Genomic DNA, 26,876 nt, shown 5'->3' with positions numbered 1-26,876 from the left:
GATTAAATGTGGACAGACTCCAGATCTTTGAGCTAATTCATTGAGTGCAACATCACTATTGAAAGCTGTTTAGCATAAACATAATCCTGTAATTGCAGCTTCATTTGACTGACACCTCATGATTTTTTGGTTGGTTTGATTCTATTCCAAGTACGCCATTCTGCAGTCTCATTAAACCTGGAATGATCTCCTGGACTAGTAGTAGCTGTCGAGCAAAGGATATGCTGAGGATAAGTTCTGCTAGGTGAAGGAGAGTGTTAGCAGATGGAAATTGGATGGGTGGAAGGAAGAAACAGAGGGCCTTGATACCTTCCTGGTGGAGGATGGAGGTGTAGAGGGACTGGACATCCATGGTAAAGATGAGTGACTGCGGGCCTCGAAACTGAAAGTTATCAAAGTGTTGAAGGGTATTTGAGGTGTCTTTAATGCAGGTTGAATCAATGGATAGAGGATAGGATAGCATGTGGGGATGAGTTCCGTCGGGCAAGAGCGGAGATGAAAATGGGGCTGCCGTGCAGTTCTGTTTGTGGATTTTGGAGGGGGGGGTGGGGGGGTGGGGGAGTAGAAGCATGTAATGCAGAGCTGAGGAACAATAAGGCTGGAGGCTGTGAAGGGCAGATCGCCAGGGCTGATGAAATCAGAGACAGTCTTGGAGGTGTTGGCCTGGTGTTCAACTTCGAGGTCATGGTCAAGGGGTAGGTTTGAGGAGGTGTCCGAAGGTTGGTGCCTGGCCTCCACATGGTAGAGGTCGGCCTGCCAGACTATGACTCCTTCCTTGACGACGGGTTTAATGACAATGTCGGAATTGCTGAGAAGTGAGCGGGCGTGAGGGCGAGTTTGGAGTGGGTGAGGGTGGCTGACGTTTTGCAGGCAATTAGAAATAAAAAAGCCCAGGGAGGATAGGACAGCAGGGAGAGTCCATGAGGAGGAAGAATGTTGGAGATGGGAAAAGGGTTTGTCACTAGGCTGTGAGGACACATACCCATGGAGGCGGAAGCAATGGAAGAAAAGCTATGCTTCATGGCAAGCATGGAATTCATTGAGGTGAGGGCATAAATGTAATAATGTAAGTTACAAAAGTAAGGTATAAAGATAACTTATTTCTGCTTTGTCTAATTAATTGTTTTTGTATTGTTTGTTGGACTGCCAAAAGAAAAATGGATCAATGAGGTGGCATTATGAATTTAGCTAGATCAAAGATGCTGTCTATTTTTGAAAGGCTTACATTGTAAAAAATAATGATCAAAGAAAGAGTTATTCACAGAACTAAACATAGCAAGAGGATTAGGCCAGTAAGTCCCTCAAGCCTTCTGTGTCATTCAATTCAATTTGATCTGCACTTTAGCTTTGTGGGTTATTGACATAGAAATATGACAAATAATGACACAAGGAAATTTCTGCATGGAAGTTTAAAAAATGTTCATCCAAGTTCATCTACGGCCTCTGGTGATAAGGAGTCAATAGAATCTATTATCCAGAGAATGATTTTAGCCTACAATCACTTGCAAATTGCTTAACAGTTTAGACAGTCTGATTAACTACAAACCTGGCTATTCTTCAGCTTGCAGTGGCGGCTTTGGTTGCCTTAATCTCATTGGAATGTGCCACAAGGTAAACTTGAAGGGGTGATCCATGTGATAGACAAGTAATTGAAGATGTTGGTTTACAAAAAAGACACAAAATGCTGGAGTAACTCAGCAGGTCAGGTTACATTTCTGGAAAACATGGATAGGTGATGTTTCAGATCGAGCCTGAAGAAGCGTCTCGACCTGAAACATCACCTATTCATGTTCTCCAGAGATGTTGCTGGACCATCTGAATTACTTCAGCACTTTGTGTCCTTCTGCAGTTATTTGTGCCAAATTCCTTTTGTCTGTCCTCATGTTATTGCTCTTTCATTCCTACTATTCTTACCTAATCTTTAGTTCAAGTTCAAGTGAGTTTATTGTCATGTGTCCCTGTATAGGACAATGCAATTCTTGCTTTGCTTAAGCAAACAGAAAATAGTAGGCATTTACTACAAAACAGATAAATGTGTCCATATACCATGATATAAATATATACACACATGAATAAATAAACTGGTAAAGTGCAAATAACAGAAAGTGGTTATTAATAAGCATAGTTTTGTCCGAGCCAGGTTTAATAGCCTGATGGCTGTGGGGAAGTAGCTATTCCTGAACCTGGTTGTTGCAGTCTTCAGACTCCTGTACCTTCTACCTGAAGGTAGCAGGGAGATGAGTATGTGGCCAGGATGGTGTGGGTCTTTGATGATACTGCCAGCCTTTTTGAGGCAGCGACTGCGATAAATCCCCTCGATGGAAGGAAGGTCAGAGCCGATGATGGACTGGGCAGTGTTTACTACTTTTTGTAGTCTTTTCCTCTCCAGGGCATTAGTTGTAGAATATACAAATCTGGCTTTGCTTTCAGAGATCTCAGATCTTTTGTAATGGTCTCAGTGAAATGAAGCAAATATATGTTCCAGAGCCCACAAATATTCCATAGGTAAATATCATAGTGGTGACAGTTCACCACCATTTCTTCCTTTTTGACTGCTTATTCCAAGCCTACATTGCCCCAAAATATATAGGAAACAACTACTGATGTTGGTTTAAATCAAAGTTAGACATAAAATGTTGAAGTAACTCAGTCTTCTTCAGTCTGAAGAAGGGTCTCGAGCCAAAACGACACCCATTCCTTCTCTCCAGAAATGCTGCTTGTCCCGCTGAGTTACTCCAGCATTTTGTGTCTTACCCAAAAATATATATTTTTAATGTTTTAAAAAGCAGAAGATATTTTCCCACGTATTAAATCACACCCTGCAATCTGTTAAGGTTACTGTTGTCATATTCTTAAACTATTATCTGCAATAATAATATGGTATTAATGATGGGCAAGGTTATCCTCCTGCAGTAAAATACATCTTTGACAGTTATATTGCAGCTAATGCAGAGGGAAACAAACAGTGTGTGTATGTGCCATGGTCAGTATCACTATGATCACTTGAATGGATCCAACAACACCAATGGCAAACAACATTATTTTTTTGTAAATCATAAATTTAGCTGACACTGTTTTGTTAATGGCAGTTAATGAATGGGTATGGCAATAATTTCTACGGTGACAAACTCACCAGTTGTTGTTGTAAATAGTCAATCATCTGATCTTTTCTTTTCATTTCCTCTTGCAAAATCTGGATCTCTCCAAGTAGCTCATCAGTCTGGACAAGAAGAAAAGCAACAAGTAATTATGTTATGTATAAATTCAAAAGCATAGATTCACCAACCTGGCTGACCATAATTTGTCACAATGGCAAATATATTTTATTAAATTCTATAAGTATGATATCACAGATACGTACAGATGTCATGTACGATAAAGCAGCAAACATACTCATTTCAGCCTCAGCGGGTTATTACAGACAAAAGTATTTTCACAGATGAGCAAAGTTCCAGCTGACACACCAGTGCAATACTAATGGAGTTCTGCACTCCAGAGGTTGCAATGAAGACATGCCTGGTCAAAAATCAATAAGTTTTTGGGTATTATTGGAATCAAGAGTCGGGGTAGTTCAGGACAGCAACACTAAGATGAAGGATGCGCCTTGATCTATTGAATAACAGAGTAGGATTGAAGGGTCAAATGACCTCTTCCTATCTCTTACGAATTCTCTCAAAGCACTACATCAAAAAGTTAGGCATCACCCCTTCTGCCTTGGACCAATATTTATTCCCCAATAAACATCATTAAAATAGTTTATCTGATGGTTTTCATGTGGCCTGAAATGTGAGCTTATTGTGCGTACATTTGGAGTGGCACGGTAGAGCAGCGGAGCGGCACTGTGACGCAGCAGTATTGCTGGCTTACAATGTCCAAGACCCGGGTTCAAACCTGAGAACGGGTGCTGTCTGTACGGAGTTTATACCTTCTCCCCGTGACCATGCGAGTTTTCCCCGGAGCTCCGGTTTTCTCCCCACTCCAAAGATGTACAGGTTTGCAGTTTAACTGGCTTCAGTAAAGATTGTGGGGTGGAAGATTGCAACCTTCACGTGGTCCGCCCTGTTTCGACTAATGCAATCAACTCGACATGCACAAACGGAAGATCATATAGAACAAGTTGCCCAACAACTTTAGGCTGTGCACGCCACACGAAAGAAGAAGAAGTAAAGGTTGTAAATTATCCCTAGTGTGTAAGATAATGCGTGTACGGGGATCACTGTTTGGCGCGTACTCAGTGGGCCAATGGGCCTGTTTCCATGCTGTATCTCTAAATTAAACTAAAATCAGCTTATTTTTAATTACAGTTGCGCCTAAAGCTCAAAATCTTCACTGACGATAAAGCACTTCAGGACATCAAGGCTGTGAAAGATGTTAACCAGATTTTTGTGCTCTAGATCTAAGGGATACCTAGTTCGCAGAAGAAATAAAAGGAGGGATAAAACATTCAGCTCCTTGCCCACGCTCAGCCATTCAAAAAGATCATGTCTGATCTTTCATCCCAGTTCCACTTTTCTGCACTCCATATCCATTGATCTCTTCAATATCCAAAAATGAATTAGTCTCCGACTTGAATATAGTCAATAGATGAATCTCTAAAGCTCTTTTGCCCAGAGAATTCCAAAGATTCATTACCCTGTGGGTGAAGATTTTTTTTAATCATCAAGCTTGAATATCCAACTGTGCATCCCGAGATAAAAGGCACTCAACTCCAGCAAAATATCATTCCTTTATTGAAACTATCAAGCCCCATAAGAATGTTTTAATACCTCAATGAGTTCACAGCTCACTCATCTAAATGCCCAACAGTACATGCTTAGTCTATTTAATCTCTCTTCTTAATCAATCCAGCGATCTTTTCATCATACTGCCTTTGCTGTGAATGCATTATTTTTTAAGTAGGTAATCAGATTTGTATATAATATTCCAAATGTAATTTTATCGGGGCCTGGTAAAATTTCATAAGACAACTTTATTCATACTCATTTATTTTTGCAATAGCAGCCAACATACTATTTACCTTCCTTGCTCTTTGCTGTACCTATTCATTTCCATTAATTTGCATAAAGGACACCTCGGCTTTTAACATTGACAATTTTCAACTCAGCCCATCTAAAAATAAAGCTCGGCTCAATCACTTAGCTTGTCTACGCCCTCTTAAAGACTCTCTGCATCCTCTTCACAACTCAATCCAGTCTTTCATCACCAACAAAAGTGGATAATTCATTGGCTTTGCTCATCCAACAGAGATTCACAGTTATATTGCAAGTTATATTCAGGTCAACTCAACCATGCCAATCAAAATTCCTATCTACACTAACTCCATTTGCATGCATTTGGCCCATACCCTCTAAGGCTTTCTGACCGATGTACCTGTCCAAGTATCTTCTAACTTTAGTGATTGTATCTGGCAGCTTATTCTATCTACCCACAACCTCTGCATGAAAAGATTGCTACTCAGATCCCGTTCTTTCCCCTCGCACTTTAAACGTGCGTCAAGCTTTAGCATCTTCTACCCTGGGAAACATTTTGTGCCTATCTACCCTTTGTATGTCTCTCGTAATTTTGAAAGTCTCTCAGGTCATCAGTCCACCATGTCCGGTTCCCTGGAAATAAGCCCCAGCCTATCCATTCACTACTTAGAACACTGAGTGCAGGCAACACAGTGGTGAATCTTGTCTGCACCATTTCTAGGTAAATCGCATCCTTCCTATTGCACGACCACCAGAACTGCACATTATACTTCAACTGCAGCCTAACCAACTGTAACAAATCCCAAATCCTATATTCAATGCTTCAGGCAATGAAGGCAAGCATTCATATGGGTAATAAACCACAAAGCTCAGTTGGTGCAGTGGCAGAAATACTGCAAACCACCTCAAATGCTTTTGTGAACTTTGCATGCTAAAACTAACGGCCTAATTAGACCTTGCCTTCTAAGGTGCCACCACCTACTTGTTAACTGGGAAGGAGACATGGTCACAATAAACAGATCCCTGCAATATAGGCATTGTGCAAATTTGGCTCTTTATTCCAAGTAATGAGAAGAAATGCCTTGAAATAATCCTTAGTTTGACAGAATAGTCATTTATATGATGTTTCCATTTTTGGAGAATCTAAAAGTGGCGCTTTTAAATGTAATATAATCATATGAAATCCAGCAAGAAACTCAGATTAATTTTGTTAGCTAGGGAGTGGTTAAAAAAGTAAAACTCTTTGCTAATGGATCTTTATGAGATGAATCATGGATGTATTTATGGGGGAAATGGAAGCTTTTAGTTAAAAAGTCAAGTATTGTATGGTGTGAGGGACCCATGTGGTACATACACATTCCCATAGACCATTTGGGTAAAATGATCTCTTTCAGTGTTGCATGTTTTTAAATAGGTGACCAAATACATTTTATAATACACACTTATCAACCCACTTGCCTGCAATGAACCCACTTTCATTTAAAGTTTGATGGAAGTCAGACCCAATGAAACTAAATAAATGTAAAAGTTTATGGAAAAAAGTAATCAATAAAAAGTTCTGGAAGGGCAAAAGAATAAGGTTGAAAATGAAAAATAATGATCGATGAGAATGTCACAAAAATAAAGCAAGAATTAATCAAATATGCACACTAGACCAAATGAAAAAAATGACACAAATGATAACATTATCAATTCTAACCTCTGTTGGTCATTAATGGCAATTTATTTTTCATTTATTCATCTACACATTGGTCATTTTCTCCCCTAGTCAGTACAACATCCTAGTCAGTAACTTGTGGCTTTGACAAACATAAGGGTTAGCACTACACGCTACGAATTCCAGCTGTGGAGACACCGGTATCATTGTCTCGTTGTAGGACATTGATCATCTTTTAATCTGGATTTTTAACTTAAGTATTGTGGGGTTTTTAAAAAATATAAATTATGATGTTTTTATGTGATATACCATGATTTTATATGTATTTATGATATTTGATATGCAATGCATTTTAATGTAATGTTGCCCCTTGTCTGGACCTTGAATACGTAATATAGTTTATTATATTATTATTATTATTATTATTATATTTTCAATGTTCTTGTCATTTTTATAATTGTGATATTTGTTAACAATTGCTGTTTGGGACTGTGCAAAGGTTTGGGTCTGTATTTTACTTAAGACCACCTGCTTCTCCATTGAACAAACCAGCACCATTGAGTATGAGTTCTTCTCTATTGCAACATAAAATTGAATCTGGCTCTGCTGAATCCCATTTACGTGAATGTGTTCTGTCGGGTCTGTCGAACAAGCATGATTTTGAGGTAAGGTATTACATGTACAACATGATTACTAATCTGCAGTCTTCCTCACAGCATGAAGAATATGCCAAACAATGAATGGCTTTGCCACCAGGAAAGATATGACTGACTATAATGATGAAAAGCCAGTTGTTAATGCATTTAGCCATTATTAATACATTTACAAACATCAATTTTCAGTTTTAAATGGACACAAATCAGAGAGATGGAATCATGGTCAAAAGAGGTCAGAAAACATTTTGTACTTTTGGAATTATTTTGGAATTGTGCTTGTATTTTGTGTCCATAATTCAAGTTGCTGCCATCAAGCTGGGAGAGCACTGTCCATTAAGTCTAACAAACAGCAATGGGTCCTAATGAGCACCAGCAACTCATAGTTGTAATTTATTCACCATTGAAATATATAAAATATTCAAATCTATATTCAAAGTTGACTGCTCCATCAGGAAACAGCTGCCCATTCAGGATTTAATTTATTCCAGGAGACCTACTGTTATGTTTTCTCTTTCAATGCAATCCAGTTCCATTTTATCTCCCCCTCAACCTGTTTTTTCCTTTGAAGAAATTGTATCAGGCAATGTGAAATGTGGCCACATTCAGACAACTCTCACAAGTTAAAGCAACTAAAATAGTGAACAAACCTTTGAAATTATAATGTTTTAAAGAGAACATACAATTGACTGGTGTCATGGAGTCATAGAGTGTGGAAACACGCCATTTGGTATGATTCTTTCATGCTGACCTATTGCCCATCTATGTTATTCCCATTTTCCTGCATTTGGTCCATTCCCCTCAATTTGTTTCCTATTCTTGTACCTGTTCCTGTTGAATTGCTTTTTGAATGCTGTAATTGCACTTGTACTCTGTACTCATACTCTGCAGAAAAAAAATGCCCCACAGATCTCCCCTCTCCCCTTAAACCTATGTGCTCTAAATCTAGATTCAACTACTCTTGGATCATGGTTGTGATAATCTATCCTATATATGTGGATCATAATTTTACAAATCTCTATATGCACTCTCCTGTGCTCTAATGAGAACCATCACAGCCTATTCAATCATTCCTTGCAACTGAACCCTTCCAGTCCAGGCAACACCCTGGCGAATCACTTCTTGCACTCTTTATAGTGCCCCAACATCCTTCCCATTATGCAGTGACTTGAACTCTGCATACTATTCCAAGTGTGACCTCATCAACGTTTTGTTCAGCTCTCCAAACTCTTACACACAATACCCTTTCCTGTGAAGGCAAGCAAGCAAAATTAATTCTTCACAACCTTATCCACGTAATAGAAACATAGCAAATAGGTGCAGGAATAGGCCATTCGGCCCTTCGAGCCTGCAGCATCATTCAATATGATCATGGCTGATCATCCAGAATCAGAACCCCGTTCCTGCTTTCTCCCCATATCCCTTGATTCTGATATCCTAATGCCTTTTCAGGGAGCTGTGAACTTGCACCTTAAGATCCTTATGCACATCAACATTTCTACGATCTTCGCACTTTACTGTATATGTCCAGCCAAAATTAGACAACCCATTAATGTATTACTTGACACTTGCCTGAATTAAATTCCACTGCCGTGCCTTCACTCAACTTTCCAGCTGGTCTATGTCTCTTCGCGGACCTGGTGGATCTGTTTCCGAGCTCCCAGTCAACGTTTGCCAGATCCTGTTCCACACTATTGAAATCAGACCTCCCCCAATTTAAGACCAGAGTTCTAGGTCCAACCTAGTACTTTTCCAGGACTTCCTTAAATCTTATCGAGTTGTGGCCATATTCACAAAGTGCTCCTCCACAGACACTTCCACCACTTTCCTAGCCTCCTTACCTAAAATACGGTCAAGTACAACTCCTTTCCTTGTAGACTCTCTGTATGTTGCTGTAAAAACTCACCTGGGATGCATTTAACAAATTCCACCATTTTCAGGGACTGTGAACTTGCTGTTCAAGGTGCCTTGCACCAAGACAATCCTTGTAAATAGTGGACAGTTGGCCAATCACCACTACAACCCTGCTGATATTACATTCTATCACTATTTGATTTTAGATAGCTGAAAAAGAATCAAAACCATGTGTTGAACAAACTGTAATTATGAGTACATAGCAACAATATCAGCAAAAACAGAACACAGGAATGTAAAACTCAATCTAATAAAAGAATCATAACCAATTAGAAGTAAACACAGAAAATGTTGTTAACACTCAGCATGTGTGTGAGGGAAATTAAATTAGGACTAGCTCTGAAAAATTAATTTACTTTCCCCTTTATAGATGCAATCAGAATTGCCGAATATTTCTCCAATTTCTGTTTATCGTTTAATGTTAGATTAAAGATTCAGAGGACTGGACTGATTGATTGAAAGATATAGCATGGAAACAGGTACATTGGCTCACCTAGTTCACATTGATCATCTGCTCGCACTTGTTCTATGTTATCCCACTGTTTCATCCATTCCCTGAACACTTGGGGCAATTTTATAGAGGCCAATTAACCTGCAAACCTGTACGTCCATGAGATGTGGGAGGAAACTGGAGTAGCCAGAGGAAACCCACACGGTCACAGGGAGAATGTGCAAACTCTATACAGACAGCTCCAGAGATCAGGATTGACCCTGGGTCTCGGGCACCATGAGGCAGCAGCTCAACCCAGCTGCATCACCGCGCCAACCATTATTACAGATTTTTAGTATACACAGTTTATTTTTCTAATCCATTGCTGTTGGAGGGAAAAAATGTATCACAAAAGGTTGGGTAATAATTTTGATAAAGTGAAAAAAGAGATTAACAATGGAAACATAAATTTAATGGAGTACTTGGTAGCAGAAAAATAATTAAGTGACAATAACTCTTCCTAGCATTTAAGCGTTACTTAACAAAATGGCATTTTTCAGCCCTAACCCCAACTCTATTTATTTATTCACTTGGCTGGCTTCACAGCAATATGTTGAATAATAAATTACAGCATAGTTTTTCCTATGAATTATTGTATAAATTGAATCCAATTAAATAAATACTTAACCTTTAAACAAGTTCATTAAAAAAAAATTAAGGTACAGTCAAACTGAAGTCAGACATCAGCACATAGTCCTTATGGCTAATAATTTAATTAATAATAAATGCAACAAGTGGTAATTGGCAATCAAAATAATTTATAAATTAAAGCTAAGGATGGTAAAATATGCATGAAATTGGCAATCTAATCAATTTATTACACCAAAGCCTTGAATTGATCCGATATTAATACGTGCAATTATTTTGATGTGTTAATTAGCAATTAAATAGAGATTTTACTATCAGAAACTTATTGATATATTTTATTATCAATTGCTCAATGCATATTTTGAACAAACATTGGATGTGAAAATGAAACATTGTGAATGCTTTTTCCCTTCATTGTTTTTAAGATAATTTTAGTAAAGATCGCGCACACACTCAATCTGTGCCAATGGAGCAGGATACAGATCATAATTCAATCTGTCCCAGTACTATGCATACTGAAAGAAAAAGGCTTCAATATAAACAGATCAGTTTAATCCATGATTTGAAAGTTTCAATCCTGGTACTGAGACTAGTTAAAACAAAATAACGTTTGTACCGTTCGTTCTACAAAAGATCAGTCCTACAAAACAGAAAACATTTCAGGAACAATTGGAGGCTTCAGAGGGTGCAGAGAGGTTTATCAGAATGCTGTCTGGATTGGAGTGTATTAGCTAGAACGAGAGGTTAGAGGAGGGAGAGGGGGAGGGGGCGTGGGGGGGGGAGGGGGGGGGGAGGAGGAGAGGGAGAGGGAGAGGGAGAAGGAGAGGGAGAAACGCACTGGTTGTGTAACACCAAGTGTAACACCAACATTTTCCCAGGAAGAGTGACACGTGGGGCTCCTTGCACATGCTTCTTTCCATAAGTCAGCCTGTGCATCCTCGAGATCAATCATGTGGCGTTACCTGAAAAATGGGGCAAACCCAAAGGACGAGGCAGCAAAAAGAAAAAATGAAATGGATAAAGAGTATGAGGATGAGAAAAGATCAAGTAGTTATGGGAATGTGTTCACAAATGGTTGAGGTAGAATGAGAAGGGGAGATGTTCTGCCACGTGTGCAGGGAGGCAAACGTGAAGGTTGAGCAAGGGAAAAAACAGAATATGGTTTTTAATGGTAGCACGAGTATTATATTTATATTTTTTCATACATCAGGAAGTCAACGCCAAACATGCTTGAATTTCAAGCACCGTTTCAGGGAGATCTGACCGGCAGCACCGACATTGAGGCTAGATTGCATGACATGAGTGACGGAGTCTGCGAGGCTATGAAGATCGTCAGCTTCAACTTCTGGCCAGAAGGCAGACTATCAGGTGATATTTCAGCAAGAGCAATGTTGCATAATTTTCATGGGCATTTTTACAGATTTTTGCAGTAAATTTAAAATATGTAGATTTTTTAAAGTATGATGTATTGCATAGTTTTGTTCAGTATGTTTAATTCAATTCATCTCAAAGTAATTAATTTAAATTGCAAAGCCCAGTTCCTGCAGCCCCCTTTAGCCCCCTTGTAGCTTACAATAGGAGTCAGATATTTTTAATATCACTGTGGAGGAAATTTGGAGCAAATCTTTATGTATGATTCACTGTATGATTCTCTCTGAATTTGCTGCACGTTACTTCTTTATAAAGCTTTCTATCGTAAGCTACAATGGATCATAATTTAAACTTTACCGTAAAGTAAAGTGGCCGATTGGGAAAGGGGGAGATGCAGCGAGACCTGGGTGTCATGGTACACCAGTCATTGAAGGTAGGCATGCAGGTGCAGCAGGCAGTAAAGAAAGCAAATGGGATAGAAATAGCTTTCATTGCAAAAGGATTTGAGTATAGGAGCAGGGAGGTTCTACTGCAGTTGTACAGGGTCTTGGTGAGACCACACCTGGAGTATTGCGTACAGTTTTGGTCTCCAAATCTGAGGAAGGACATTATTGCCATAGAGGGAGTGCAGAGACGGTTCACCAGACTGATTCCTGGGATGTCAGGACTGTCTTATGAAGAAAGACTGGATAGACTTGGTTTATACTCTCTAGAATTTAGGAGATTGAGTGGGGATCTTATAGAAACTTACAAAATTCTTAAGGGGTTGGACAGGCTAGATGCAGGAGGATTGTTCCCGATGTTAGGGAAGTCCAGGACAAGGGGTCACAGCTTAAGGATAAGGGGGAAATCCTTTAAAACCGAGATGAGGAGAACTTTTTTCACACAGAGTGGTGAATCTCTGGAACTCTCTGCCACAGAGGGTAGTTGAGGCCAATTCATTGGCTATATTTAAGAGGTAGGTAGATGTGGCCCTTGTGGCTAAGGGGATCAGGGGGTATGGAGAGAAGGCAGGTACGGGATACTGAGTTGGATGATCAGCCATGATCATATTGAATGGCGGTGCAGGCTCGAAGGGCCGAATGGCCTACTCCTGCACCTAATTTCTATGTTTCTATGTTTCTATGTAAAGGCAAAATTACAACCAGTCTATAACAATGATTACATACTTGAGATTTTATATAAAAATATAGGAAGATATTCTGCACATTGACAGTGTCATCAGTTGATAAGTACAACATAAGTTCAAAGTTTGTGCCCTAAGCGCTAGTAGTTGACTGAGTCAATATTTATTTTGTTTATTTTCCGCAGATTTCGGAAATGAAGCTGTCCAGTCACTGGCACAGCACTCAAGGGCAGCCTAACCACAGTACACGTGAACCCAAGAAAACTGGGAATAGAGTGGGACCTCCTGAAAGCGAGGATAAGTTCCCAATCAAAGTAAATGTTCAAATATTCATTTAAATTATCCAGTTGTAGTATTGCCATACCTTTGAAGAATTCAAAACTTAATTTAATAAATATTTTCACGTGACAAGTCTGATTGTAATACGTTTCAATGACTCTATATAGCTTCAGCAAGAAGGCCCTGACCTGGTCAGCCATCATCCCTGTGAGGAAAGAAAAGCTACCCAACATCTGCACTCTTCTTGACCTCGTCCTTACCATACTGGCAAGTTCAGCTGAGGCGGAGCGAGCCTTCAGCCAGCTGAAGACCACCATCAGAAGATGCCTCCAGATTGACGGGGTGACAGACCAGCTCCTCAAGATTCTGCATGGCAGTAACATCAAGGACTTTGATACTCGGCTAGCCATCAGCTTGTGGCATGCAGGAGGGATGAGGGCAAGGATGCCTGACATGGGAGAGATCCCAGCTGCAGCATCTGCCTCTGGACCTCACTCTGACAGTGACAAGTCTGATGAGGAGGATGCTCTGCTCGAGAGCGACAGACGACAGTTAAGTGATGTTTCCTTTGCTCCATAGATGCTGCCTCACCCGCTGAGTTTTCCCAGCATTTTTGACTACCTTTGATTTTCCAGCATCTGCAGTTCCTTCTTAAACTGATGACAAATAAAGTAACGTTTTGATGTATTTGAACAGTTCTGTCTTTATTTTGCTTTTTAGGAGATGGTTTAAATATCAAGCAGAAAAGTTACACAAGTTTTCACAAATATAATGTTTCTGATCATTTAATGTTGATATCCCCCCCCTTCCCAAAAAACAACACTTCACCAATTTTTATTGCCCTTCTGGGGAATTTCACTTGCCAAGTTCCAAGATTGATTCAATATAGTCACTTACTTCCATGACTCATCTTCTTAGTGAGCACAGAGTAAAAGAGGCACTATGTACATTCAAAAGTCTGGTATAGGTCTGGTCAGGTAATAATAATAATAATACAGTAACAAGTATGTTACAAGAAAAAAAAATCACACTTCCATTCTCTTTATTTCTTTTAAATTACAAAATCCTAGAGCAGAAGGGATATATTGTGTATCTATTTTTCCCCTCTTGATGTTGTCAAACTGATCGATTCAATTCTTTATCAACCTCCCTTGTTGTGACTGTGCATAATAGTCATATCATAATTTAATGCATTTCGTTGTCTCTGTACTGTACACTGACAATGACAATTAAAATTGAATCTGAATCTGAATCTGAATAGAGATTGATGATTAAATATTCAAGAGGAAAAGAAACATGCTATGGCCATGTCATGATAATATTCGGTCCTACACAGAAAACATGCTTGAAGCAGAAATAATGTGAATGATTCATTGAGCATAAATCCGAGCTTTGCTCTTCGTCTGAGCACATTATCGCACGAGCCATGCAAGCCGTCTTAAATGACCACCTAAGCTGTCATTTGGCAACCTATAAAGTTGCCGAGGTTGCCCGGCTGGCAATAGAGAAAAAAAGTTAAGTGAGAGACCTGGTATATCTATAGAAAAAAGGCTATGATGCTCGATATGGATTTATTTTACCATGTGCAAGAACAATGCATGAAATGAACATATTTATTTGCTGATCTTATGTAAAATATTCATGGAATCTAAGGCAAAACTGAAAACTCTGGAATTAGTCAGTAGTTCAGGCAGATGCATAGCAGATGCAGTTTAATGTGGATAAATGTGAGGTTATCCATTTTGGTAGCAAAAACAGAAAGGCAGATTATTATCTAAATGGTGTCAAGTTGGGAAAAGGGGATGTACAACAGGATCTGGGGGTCCTTGTTCATCAGTCAATGAAAGTAAGCATGCAGGTAGAGCAGGCAGTGAAGAAAGCAATGGCATGTTGGCCTTCATAACAAGAGGAGTTGAGTATAGGAGCAAAGAGATCATTCTGCAGTTGTATAAGGCCCTAGTGAGACCAAACCTGGAGTATTGTGTGCAGTTTTGGTCCCCTAATTTGAGGAAGGACATTATTGCTATTGAGGGAATGCAGCGTAGGTTTACAAGGTTGATTCCCGGGATGGCGGGACTGTCATATGCTGAGACAATGGAGCGGCTGGGCTTGTATACTCTGGAGTTTAGAAGGATGAGAGGGAATCTTATTGAAACATATAAGATTATTTAGGGTTTGGATGCACTAGAGGCAGGAAACATGTTCCCGGAGTTGGGGGAGTCCAGAACTAGGGGCCACTGTTTCAGAATAAGGGGTTAGAACAGAGATGAGGAAACACTTTTTCACACAGAGTTGTGAGTCTATGGAATGTTCTGCCTCAGAGGGTGGCTCTCTGGATACTTTCAAGGGAGAGCTAGATAGGGCTCTTAAAGATAGTGGAGTCAGGGGATATGGGGAGAAGGCAGGAACGGGGTACTGATTGGTGATGATTGGACATGATCAAATTGAATGGCAGTGCTGGCTTGAAGGGCCGGATGACCTACTCTTGCATCTATCAGTTGAAAATAAAACAGTTAATGATTCAGACTAAAGTCTGTCATATCTGCTAAATATTTCCAGCAATTTCTGTCCTTTTCTCTCATAACAATCTTGTTTATTTCCCACGATGTCCACCTAATTCATGCCTTTGGAAAAAAATTGCAGAACTGATAAAAATTTGAATCAAATTTTACACAAAAGTCAAACTACTGAAAGAAATTGAGCTTTTTAAAATCACTAGCTTCTTCATGACATAAGGTAGCTATGAGCGAAATAATGAGAGAAATAACCATTTGTATTTCCCTGCTGAGGAACCTTATGGCTCTCAATCACGACAATAATTAGGAGATTATCTTCACTAATGAAACATAAACATGTCCCAGTTAATCATTTCATACTATTTATGAACATAGATACGTGAGAGCAATGATTGACTTTACTTAAATGATTTATTTACTGAACTCTTTAAATCCATTGAAATAAAGCCACAGATAAGACAGCTTGCACTCATCAGATCAATGGATATGTCATAAATGATAAGATGGTTCCTTTACATCAGACACGTCCTATTACAAATAAAAATAATGCTGGCCTTAATATGATTAACATAATGCAGCTAGTGATACTAAAACAATTGAATATGAATATAATGCTAGGTTTTTATATCCAAATCATAACCGGCTTAGATATGTTATTATAATTAAAATGCAACTGATTTTTTTAAGGGCTGTAATAGATTATCAAGTTGAACACTCAAAAATTTTTTATTTTCCTTAATTTTCATGGTCTTGCCTTCCCTTTGTTAATGGATCAACTTCCCAGTGGTTCCAACTATGATCAGATTTGAACGAGATATATTTGCACTTCAAGCAGATCATCATGATTCTGTTTGCAGAATATTATCAAATTACCAATAGGAAAAATGAACATTGAACATCATGGATCCTATTCGATTCTGCATTGTTTTCGCTGCACTGCAAACAGGACTGGAGCTGCAGCATATAGGTTTGGCTGCCTTGTATTCCAACAACATAAAACACTGCATGTTCCCTCCCTAATCATCTTGGACTCTCCAACTCTTTCTCTTACTTCGATAGTTGTTAATAAAAAAATGTATCTTTCATCAAACCTTTGGTCATTTACCCTAATACTTCCATATTGCTTGGAGGGAATTGTTGTACACCACCTTCTATTAAGCTACTTGGGACCTCTTACTCCTATAAACATACTTCATAAGTTTCAGCTTTACTAAAATAAATATAGGGAATGGTATGTAGACAAAAATGCTGGAGGAACTCAGCGGGTGAGGCAGCATCTATGGAGAGAAGGAACTGGCGACGTTTCGGGTCGTGACCCTTCTTCAGACTGATGCCAGGGAGGGGGGGTGAAGAAAGGAAGATGCAGAGACAGTGGTCTTGTGGGAGTGCTGGGAAAAGGGAGGGGAAGCGATCGCCAAGCCTGCTCTTGGTCACGCCGATGTAGAGAAGTTGACAACTGGAACAGTGGATGCAGTAGATGAGGTTGGTGGAGGTGCAGGTGAACCTCTGCCTCAGCTGGAAAGACGGCTTGGGTTCTTGGATGGAGTCAAGGGGGGAGGTAAAGTGACAAATGTAGCATTTCCTGCAGTTGCAATGGAAGGTACCTGGGGAGGGAAAAATTGACCAGGGAGTTACGGAGGGAGTCGAGGGGGCAGGTAAAGTGACAGGGAATGGTATGATATTTGAATATATCATCACAGAAAAATGGTCAAATGAATTGAATAAATGTGATCATTTATAACCGATATATTCTCAACGAGCAACTACAATCCCACACTATCTTATACAATGTGATATTCCTTTGTAACTGTTGATTCTACCAATTTATATATTTTTCTGACTTTGTTGTTACCATGTGTTTGATTATGGTCACCCATAATCTGGTTGACAACTCATGTCAGAATAACAGATCTATGGTTCATTTACTTTGCTTTCCTCCTTGTTTGAATCACTGTGGTTACAATGAGGATTTTATGTACAATGAAGGTTTCTAAGTGGACCGGGTTGGCTGTGAGGGTTGCCAATTCATATGAGTGGGGTGGTGTTGCATACAAGGTAGCAATGTTACAAAATTTTGAGATTTAAAAAATCAAGTCTGCAATTTATCCCATCAGATAAAGCATAAAAAGAAGTTTAATTTGACACCTAATTCACTTTCATATCTCAAGTAATAAAAAAGTTATGGCCATTTTCATACTCGGAAATTAGCATCTTGTTCCCTATTGATTTTCTATGGACATAACAAAAAAGCTGTGATCGTGGACAGTCAAAAGCCCATAACCTTCTTAAAAATTAAGAGAACTGAATGAAATTTTCAGTTATCATAGATTGAAGCATTCTGAAACAAATATAAAATAATCTTACTTGGATGACCTGAAATTAAAGCATATAATTAGTTAGTTACCCAATTGTAGCTAATTTCAAACTTCAATTACCAGATCTAAACATCTATCCATTTCTTAATAAATGATTAACATTTTTAAATAGCCCAAGTGTCCAAATAATATTCACAAATAATTCACAATAAAACATGATTTTTAAATCTCATTTACATCAATTTATAGTCTAAATGGAAGGAATTTAGTGTTGAATTGCTGTAAATTAAAGTCAATTTAAATCGGCTTTTTAGTGGGTTCCTGTGAACGCGCTGGTTTAGAACGTTCACATTGCGCTGGATTTGTGCCCTCAAATGCCCAGAAAAATACTGCGGGATATAAAGAGCCCAAAATGAACTACTCGCTATAGAAAACTTTATATACAGGGTTATTACAAGCCCCATTTAATGTAAAAATAAGGTACATACCTTTAATTGTTTGCTTTATAAAACCCTGGGGCTGCGAGAGGTTGCGGATTGAGAGAGTGATTTTTAAACTACTATAAATATTATACAAGGCCATAAAAACTAATAATACCTTTTGCGACAGGGTCTTCCAGCGATTTTCCGTTAATGATTTACTAGGCTGAACATTTTCGATTGGAACAGCCTAGTAAAAATCGCGTTTTAAACCCGCCCCCTCTAAACAGCGCCAAAATCGCGCACACGGGGTAGGGCAGATGCTCAGACACGATTCAGGTAGGTTTTGTAACATACCTATACAAGGTTTGCTGAATGCAAGGGAGCTATTGACGTAAGGTTATTTGTTGGATGGAGTTATGTATACCCTTGCTTCTGTGTTTATGTCCATCTGTGCCTATCCGCAAATGTATTTGAGTGAGCATAGAGCATAGCGTGCACTTTACAGTACAGTGTCCAAGTGTAGTAATGGTGCAGTGATACCAGCTCCAGCCTCCCATTCGCTTGCAGCTTCCATTTTGCCACAGAACGTCAGTTGTGCAGCTCCTGGTGTGGTAGCATCAGTGAGTAATCAAAAATTGCAACAATCACATCATATTGAGATAATGAATGTTTGAAGTCAGATGGTTTGGGGAATGACAAAGCAGGTTTTCACTATCCACTGTAGACATCAATCCTCCTTTCAATCCCTTCAGATGAAACTCTTTTATCAACATTGATATATTTTTCAGCCGGATCCTATTAATTCAAGTGACACAGAAAGTCTTAATATGCATACCTTAATAAGCTAATTATAAAAGATCTGACTTCTCTTCTGATCCCCACAGCTTTCCCCAAGCTCTTTTTGAGATGGGCATTAAAAATTTACTGCTGCAGTTTCTATTTAAGTTTATTTTCAGTCCGCAGTATCAATAGCATCTGAAATATTTATTAGAGTTGCACTGTAGTGATTCCTGTGTGCATTCTACCCACTACCTACATGGAATTAAAAGCAGCTTGTTATCTGCTTTGTGAACAGCCGTTGATTGGGTCAGTACAGCAAAGCTCCCGGTGAAGATACATATATTTATCTGCTTCCCACACATGCTCATGCTACTGTGCTCTCACAGTGGTAGTTTGCTGAAAACTGAAAGAAATCATCATAATTCTCGAGATGTGCTGCTGCACAACCTTTAAAGGCCTCTGCTCTCTGATGCCACACTGGTGAAGAAGTTAGCAGGAACTTTCAATGCTTCCACACGCAGGTCACATATTTTACCATACTGCACAAAAACACTAACTATTAGCTTCAGACAGGTGCAGAGAAGCAAAGTTTTGCAGCCAAGTTTTCCAGTCTAGAATAAATCAGAAGTCTTGCTTTTTATAAAATTTCATGATACAAAATATATTAACATTGTAAACGCTTCAAAATCATTGCATATCGTTTCTAACCCTAATGATGAATTAAAATGTTTGGAGATACAATGAATTAAACTATGGCAGACAATGGACAGGTCATAGGTTTCGAATTGTGTATATTCTGCTGCTGAATGCTCTATGCAACATCTGCAGCTGTATAGCAGAAAGCATACTGCCTGGCTACATCACATCTTGATTAGGTAACAATTGCTCAGAGCGAAGGAGAGAAAGGTCATAAAGAGAAGTGTCAGAGAGGGGAGAAAAGGTATGGAGGGGTGGAGAGAGGGAGAGAGGTAGAAAGAAAGAATTGGAATTGCTCAAACAGGAACTTACAAGCTAAATTTCAATTTTCCTGCTCCTCTGTCATGGGATTAAGAAATGTAATCTTTAACCTGACTTGAATAGGTTTGGAAATAAATGTTAATGATATTAACAAGTGAAAAATCACAACATTGAATACTTAGTTTAAAAAAATCTGGCAGACTGGTTCTTATGCTGAAGAAGATAATTTTCTGTTATTAAATAAATTAAAAAATGACCATTTTGTATTTGGCTTAATCTGCAGAATCTGTTTATTCTAAATTGAAAAGAAAGCCAAAGTGTTATTTTGTTGCGGATTATTATTGAAAACTAAAAGGGTGTAACGTTTAAGATTGACAACACCAGAATTCTGAAGGAATTAGTTTTAAGATTTTGGCAATTCCCAAAGGAAAGCCCTTCAATCACTATCTACCTTTTTGAAATAAGAAAAACAAGGTTGTCAAAAATCTGTAGATGGTCTCACCATGACTAAATGCATAATATAGATCCTCTTGGTTGGTTGTATTATATCCTCAAGTTTGCATGTAAAATATCAGATTTCTTTAAGAAACAAAGGGCCTGGCAGCGTTACACAGCTGCTTTTCGTAACCCAAGTGCTAAATCTTCAAAATCCCTGTCTGCTCCATTAATCAGCAGTTATTTTGTATATAATCAACATCACACCTGCAATATTGGAATGATACACAGTAACCTGGCTGCCAAAAAGCTAGCAGGTTATGCATTCTCCATTCAATATACTATGTATAATTTATGTTTTGTGTGTTCCAAGTCTGTGTGCCTGTAATACTGCAGCAAGCAAGATTTTCATTGTATCTCTACCTCACGATATATATGCGCATTCTACAATTGTCACAGATAGCTGTGGAGGGCAAGAGATTGGGTGTTCTTAAGGCAGAGATTGATAGGTTCGTGATAAGGTAGGGCATCAAAGGTCACACGGAGAATGGCACGAGAATGGGGATAAGAGGGAAAAAAAGATCAGCCATGACGGCATGGCAGAGAAGAATCGATTGGCTGAATGACCTAATTCTCCTTTGTCTTATCAACAATAAATTCCACTTACCATTCATTTGCACTTTCATTCCTACCTATTCCTGAGGCTTCCACCCAATACATTAGGCAATTATGCTGGATCGCATCAAATACCTTTCTGAAATCCAAATAGGCTACAACCATTGTCTCTTATTATATATAGGAATTAGACTTTAGGACTGCAATGAGATGGTTTGTTCCTTATCCCATTTTGTAGACAAATTACATCCTTTGGGAATTGCCAAAACCCTGAAATCAATTCCTTCTGATTCTGATGTTGTGAATCCTATACTTTTCACTCTTTCAGTTTACAATAATAATTTTGCAAACAAAAGTCCTACTCTACTATCCGTTTAAAAAAATAACTTATTTTAACCATATAACCATATAACAATTACAGCACGGAAACAGGCCATCTCGACCCTTCAAGTCCGTGCCGAAAACATATTCTCCCCTAGTCTCATATACCTGCGCTCAGACCATACCCCTCCATTCCTTTCCCGTCCATATAACTAATGTGTGTTCCAATGTGTTTTCTTTGCTTTACTTTAGATAAGTCTGCACGAACATTGATTGAGAGACTTAGTCGGCAGTTCTGCATTCAGCCTTCCCTGTTATCAAGTTTCTCATTTGCTGGAAAGCTTCTTTTTTCTTTCCTCCTACTCAACTGATTGAAATCAAGTACTCTAAAGTTTAATACAGATCTGCAGTAACAGGTCGTTTTGCACGTAAACTCCAAAGTCTCAATGGGATGGTTTGTTATCCTTACCAGTAGGCATTGTAATTTTCTTGGATGCTTCTCAGAAAGTACAAATGGATCATTGTGTTCTATTACATTCTCCACCTGTTATTGCTTTTCTCCATTCGACTAATGGTACAGAAAGATGCAAGTCATTTACATTGAAAAAAGGTGCTTCGATGTGATGGTATTTTTTTCAGCTTTTGGCAAATGGAAAGATTTACCACTCCTAGCAGTGGTGTTTAGCTGGGTTTAAACTATGCAATACAGCGAATAAACATGCAATACAAAAATTACTGGATTGCTTTTCAGTAATGCTGTGGTGGGCCATTGGATTGGCAAGGTAGCACCCATGAATTTGGCATTGTATCTGTTCATCAGATAAATCATGAGACAATATGGTTTGATGTAATTCTACACATGTAATGAAGACTAGTATAGAGTAAAGGTGCTGGAATCGTGAGCAAAACACAAAATGGTGGAGTAACTCAGTGGGTCAGGCAGCATCTGTGGAGGGAATCGATAGCAAAGTTTCAGGTAGAGATCTTCCACAGATGCTGTCCACTGAGTTACTCTTGCACTTTGTACCAAGTATATAGTATTTGACAAAGTCCATTTTCAGTTATTATGAAAGACAATGAAGAATCACAGATTGCACAGGAAAGAGGCCATCGTGCCTGTCGAGTCAACTCTGCATCAGAGCAAACCAGCTAGTCCTATTAGTTCTTCATATCCCTATCGCTTTTCAGAGTCTTTCTTTCTAGATACTTATACAGCTCCTTCTAAATCCTTCAATTAAATCAGCCTCTATTTTTACCACTTCAGAGCCTAAAGAAGCCCCTGTCCCACTTAGGAGACCTAAACAACAACTTCTGGTGACCTTGCCCGCCACCAAAAAAAATCAAGGTCGAGGTGACCTGCAACCTCCTACCACCTCCCACGCACATGTTGAAAACCTTCTTCGACTATTAAGAAAACTGGCTTTGACTAGACCTGCAACTAAAAAATTATTGATTTTTAAAACGGCACCCTATTTTTAGTTGAGGCCGGTTTTAATCACGATGAAAAAATAGCAGCAACCTAGATGAAGCCTTGACCATGCGGAAACCACTTTCGACCATTAGGGAGAGTGACCAAAACCTCCGGTGACCTCATGGAAACCTTGGGTGACGGGCAAGATCACCAGAGGTTGCTGTTTAGGTCTCCTAATGCCACGCTGTAAGAACATTTTCATAACACATCACTATTAGCTCTTTTGTCAATTACTTTAATTCCATGATCTTTTGCGTTTTAACGTCATCAACTGGAAATAATTTATTTCTAACTACTTCAGTATCTTAGCCCTTGATGATTTCAAATACTTCTATCCTTGCAAACCCCTCTGTTCTAAGGGGAAACATAGCTCCTTCAATCACATTAATAATGGTCTTGTACTATTTCTTACATGGCAGAAAAATATATTGAGTAATTGGCCGATGTTGAGTTCCAAATCATATTTGCTTTAATGCTGGAGATTGCCAAGTGGAATATCAACACATGGGGAGGAATAAACAATCTGATGCCACTGGGTCATTGTCACTCTTCTTTATAACCAATTCTGGACAGGATCATTGCCCTTCTCTGCTGGTGCATGAAATAAGAAGATTAGAATAGTGAATTCTGCACATAGAATCATAGAATCATAGCATGGAAACAAGCCCTTTGGCCCAACTTGCCCGTACCAACCAAAATGCCCTTACTGGTCGCATCTGCCCACGTTTGGCCCATATTCCTATAAACCTTTCCTATTCATGTATCCGTCCAAAAGTATTTTAAATGTTGTTATAGTACCTGCCTCAACTATCTCCTCAGCAGCTTGTTTCACATACTCATCACCATCTGAGCGATAAGGTTGCTCCTCGGGTGCCTATTAAATATTTCCCCTCTCACCTTAAACCTATGTCCAGCCCCAAAACATCATAAATGCCTCCTTTTGCATCATAATTTCTATAGTTTGAGGTTGAATTAATCAAGTGCATGTGGCGCTCTGTCCCATTGATTTCATCTTTCCAGAGTAAGATCTTATGTGCTACCATACATCAGAGACATGCATCAGAGAGAAATTTCTGATTAATCTGAAGCAATGTGCTTCCTTCCTGTACCCTGCTCAGCAAGAGCATAGAAATTGGTTTATGTACAATAAATATCCAATAGATATATACTAAGGGTAGCACCAAACTACATATTTTACTGCTGTCGAATTGTGCAGAAAACATCTGCTAACTATATATATTATTGAACCTTAAAAAATCTTATGTTCATTATTTGAGTAACATTACTAATAAGAAAACCTATTTATATTCCTGTGGTGGTTCGGTTGATGTCATAGAATGTTTGATTATTTTTTAGTAATATTAAATCGGTTCATTTACTCCAATTAGATAGAAACACTGTAGTGAATCCTAATCCAACATTCAGTCCCAAAGGCCAGTAGTAATTGAACAGTGCCAAAACTACAGCATCAATAGTCTTATACAGGATACCAGCAGAAGACAAAATTGTCACTCTGAAAAGATGACTAATGTCACTATTTACATTTTCTCCCATACAAAGTTTGGAGCAAGGAAAATTTTGTTGAATGTAAAGAGAAAAAAGTGAGAAAAGTGAAACAGGCACAAGCGGAATATTTCACTCTTAAACCCAAGCTTTATATTGCCTTTGTCGTTTTTCTAACAGTTTGGCATTCTTCCCAACCAATTGTTCAAGCGCTTTTGATTGCAACATGCGCCTTAATTTAGTTCAACAAAGAAACTGACAAGTTACTAAAGAACTAAATAGAAAGCAGCTTTTCCAAGTGGCATGATTTGCTCTGGATATAATGACAATTCCACACATTGCTTTTTTTTTGTTTATTTTCCACTTTCCCTCACACTTTTGCTTTGTCTCACACTCCACTACTTTCCTTTAATAAAAGCTCTTCATTGCTTTTCCAGATTTTAATGATCTCTTAACTACTTTAATAGAAATAGAACTAAGAATAGCAGACCACTTCAAATTCCTCTGAATTGGGAAGAAGTTCACGCAAGTCATATTGCTCAAGGCACTCTCCCTCACTTCTAATAAAATAATGTCAATATTATTTACAAGAAACACAATGGGCCAACAACAAATAAATAGCTCACTAATTCTTGGTGGAAAGAATCTGGATATTTATTGCATATCTACTCAAAACTAACAGCTGCCCTTACAAAGAGATCAACTTGTTTTCTTTGTATTTATCAACCCTTGAACCTTTGGTGTAATAACAGCAATTGCAATATGAAAGTCATTAATTTCAAGGAGATATTCTTGAATTTCATCCGTATACTTTTCTCATATTCATATTTCCTTCCAACAAAGAAGGCTGCCTTTCTGCCAAGCAAGTCCAAGTCATTTCACGTAGCAATCCCATTAATCTCTCTCCCTCAAATTTCCTAGTAAGCTATTCTCTCACCAGCTCATCAACATTTCCTGCGTCCTGCCTGCATTAACCTATATTAAGGGCAATTTAAAGTAGCCAATTAACCTAACAACTTGAATGCCTTTGGGATGTGAGTGGAACCAGAGCATTCAGGGAATCTAATACAGTATTAAGATGAACGTGAAAACTCCACACAGACAGCCACCAAAGTCAGGATTGAATCCAAGTAGCTGGAGCATTACAACAGCAGCAGGAACTGCTGCACCGTTGTTTCATCACACTCTTCCCAATTACGCATACATACTTCAAACTCACTATCCTATCTGGTCTCCAAAGTCCTACTTTTCGATTACCTTTATACTGTTTGTTTTTCTCAGCCCTCAATATAACAAGTCCTCACCAGAACTGTGATACCTAAGAAGGTACAATTAAGCGTTAAGCCCCTGCCCCACTGTACGAGGTAATTCACGAGTTCTCCCAAGTTTTCCCCCGATTCAAACTAAGAGAATGTCCATAGTGGGTCCGTAGGAATTCGTGGATGTCTCGTAGCGACTCGTAATGCTAACAGTAGGTACTCAGGACATCCGGTAAACTCGTGACGTTTTTTCATCCATATGAAAAATGTCCACGAGTAAAAAAATACTCGTGATGAAATAAATTGTTACTTTTTACTCGTACGAGCCGCTACGAGACATCTACGAAATCCTACGGACCCGCTACGGACATTCTCCGAGTTTGAAACAGCGGAAAACTTGGGAGAACTCGTGAATTATCTTGTACAGTGGGACAGGTGCTTTAAGAGAGTATTGGTAATATAGTTATCTCTGGATAGAGCTTAAATCTATGATCTGAAATAGGCAAAAGGCAAAAATCAAAAGCAGTTAAGCAGGCCACCTTCTAGTGTCCTATCTCACATCTACAGAGTTCAAATACTGAAAGTCCCTTAACCTGTAAAAGAGGAAGGGAACCAACCTACTGACAATTTTGCAGATGCTGTTTTGTAACCTTTTTGCAGAAAATGCCTCTGGCTGAGTGGATCCTAATTTCTTCCCTCTTTCAAATCCCAATTATGAACTTTGCCCACAGCAAGTTTGCAGCACAAACCACATCATACCAAACTATTGCGCATGTAGATATTTCACTGCTCATGAAGCATACTGCACCTATGCACAAATCAAATTCTTCTGTTGGGAATCATGATATAATAGTATACCGCTGTCAAATTGAAAGCCGTTAGCACAAGAACACTAGTTTACAGGTTACATCACAGGTAATCCAGCCAGATCAAAGAAAACAACTTTGACCATCCCACCGCACTGCAGAAAGAATTCAGAACAGCAGTTGGTATTTTACTTCTCAAACACTGCTCATGAAGCATACTGCACCTATGCACAAATCAAATTCTTCTGTTGGGAATCATGATATAATAGTATACCGCTGTCAAATTGAAAGCCGTTAGCACAAGAACACCAGTTTACAGGTTACATCACAGGTAATCCAGCCAGATCAAAGAAAACAACTTTGACCATCCCACCGCACTGCAGAAAGAATTCAGAACAGCAGTTGGTATTTTACTTCTCAAACATGTG

The 26,876-nt window shown here is 38.8% G+C and overlaps 1 protein-coding gene and 1 long non-coding RNA gene across 4 annotated transcripts in view; one reads left to right on the top strand and one right to left on the bottom strand.

Moving 5' to 3' along the window:
• LOC129712985 (serine-rich coiled-coil domain-containing protein 2-like) overlaps positions 1-26,876 on the bottom strand; it is a 336,356-nt gene that overhangs the window by 77,224 nt on the left and 232,256 nt on the right. For all 3 annotated transcript variants that reach the window (XM_055661816.1, XM_055661817.1, XM_055661818.1), the window contains exon 9: positions 3,134-3,220. In XM_055661816.1, coding sequence (XP_055517791.1) covers positions 3,134-3,220 — 87 coding nt within the window. The remainder of the gene's footprint in view (positions 1-3,133; positions 3,221-26,876) is intronic.
• LOC129712987 (uncharacterized) lies at positions 16,973-20,511 on the top strand. The gene is made up of 2 exons (XR_008726168.1): positions 16,973-17,619; positions 18,665-20,511. It is a non-coding gene; the product is annotated as an uncharacterized LOC129712987 (long non-coding RNA).

This window comes from Leucoraja erinacea, chromosome 34 (genome assembly GCF_028641065.1).
Source record: "Leucoraja erinacea ecotype New England chromosome 34, Leri_hhj_1, whole genome shotgun sequence".
In the NCBI taxonomy this organism is placed as follows: domain Eukaryota; kingdom Metazoa; phylum Chordata; class Chondrichthyes; order Rajiformes; family Rajidae; genus Leucoraja; species Leucoraja erinaceus.
The sequence above is the reverse complement of the archived record's forward strand: the minus strand, read 5'-3'. Positions and strand labels throughout refer to the sequence as shown.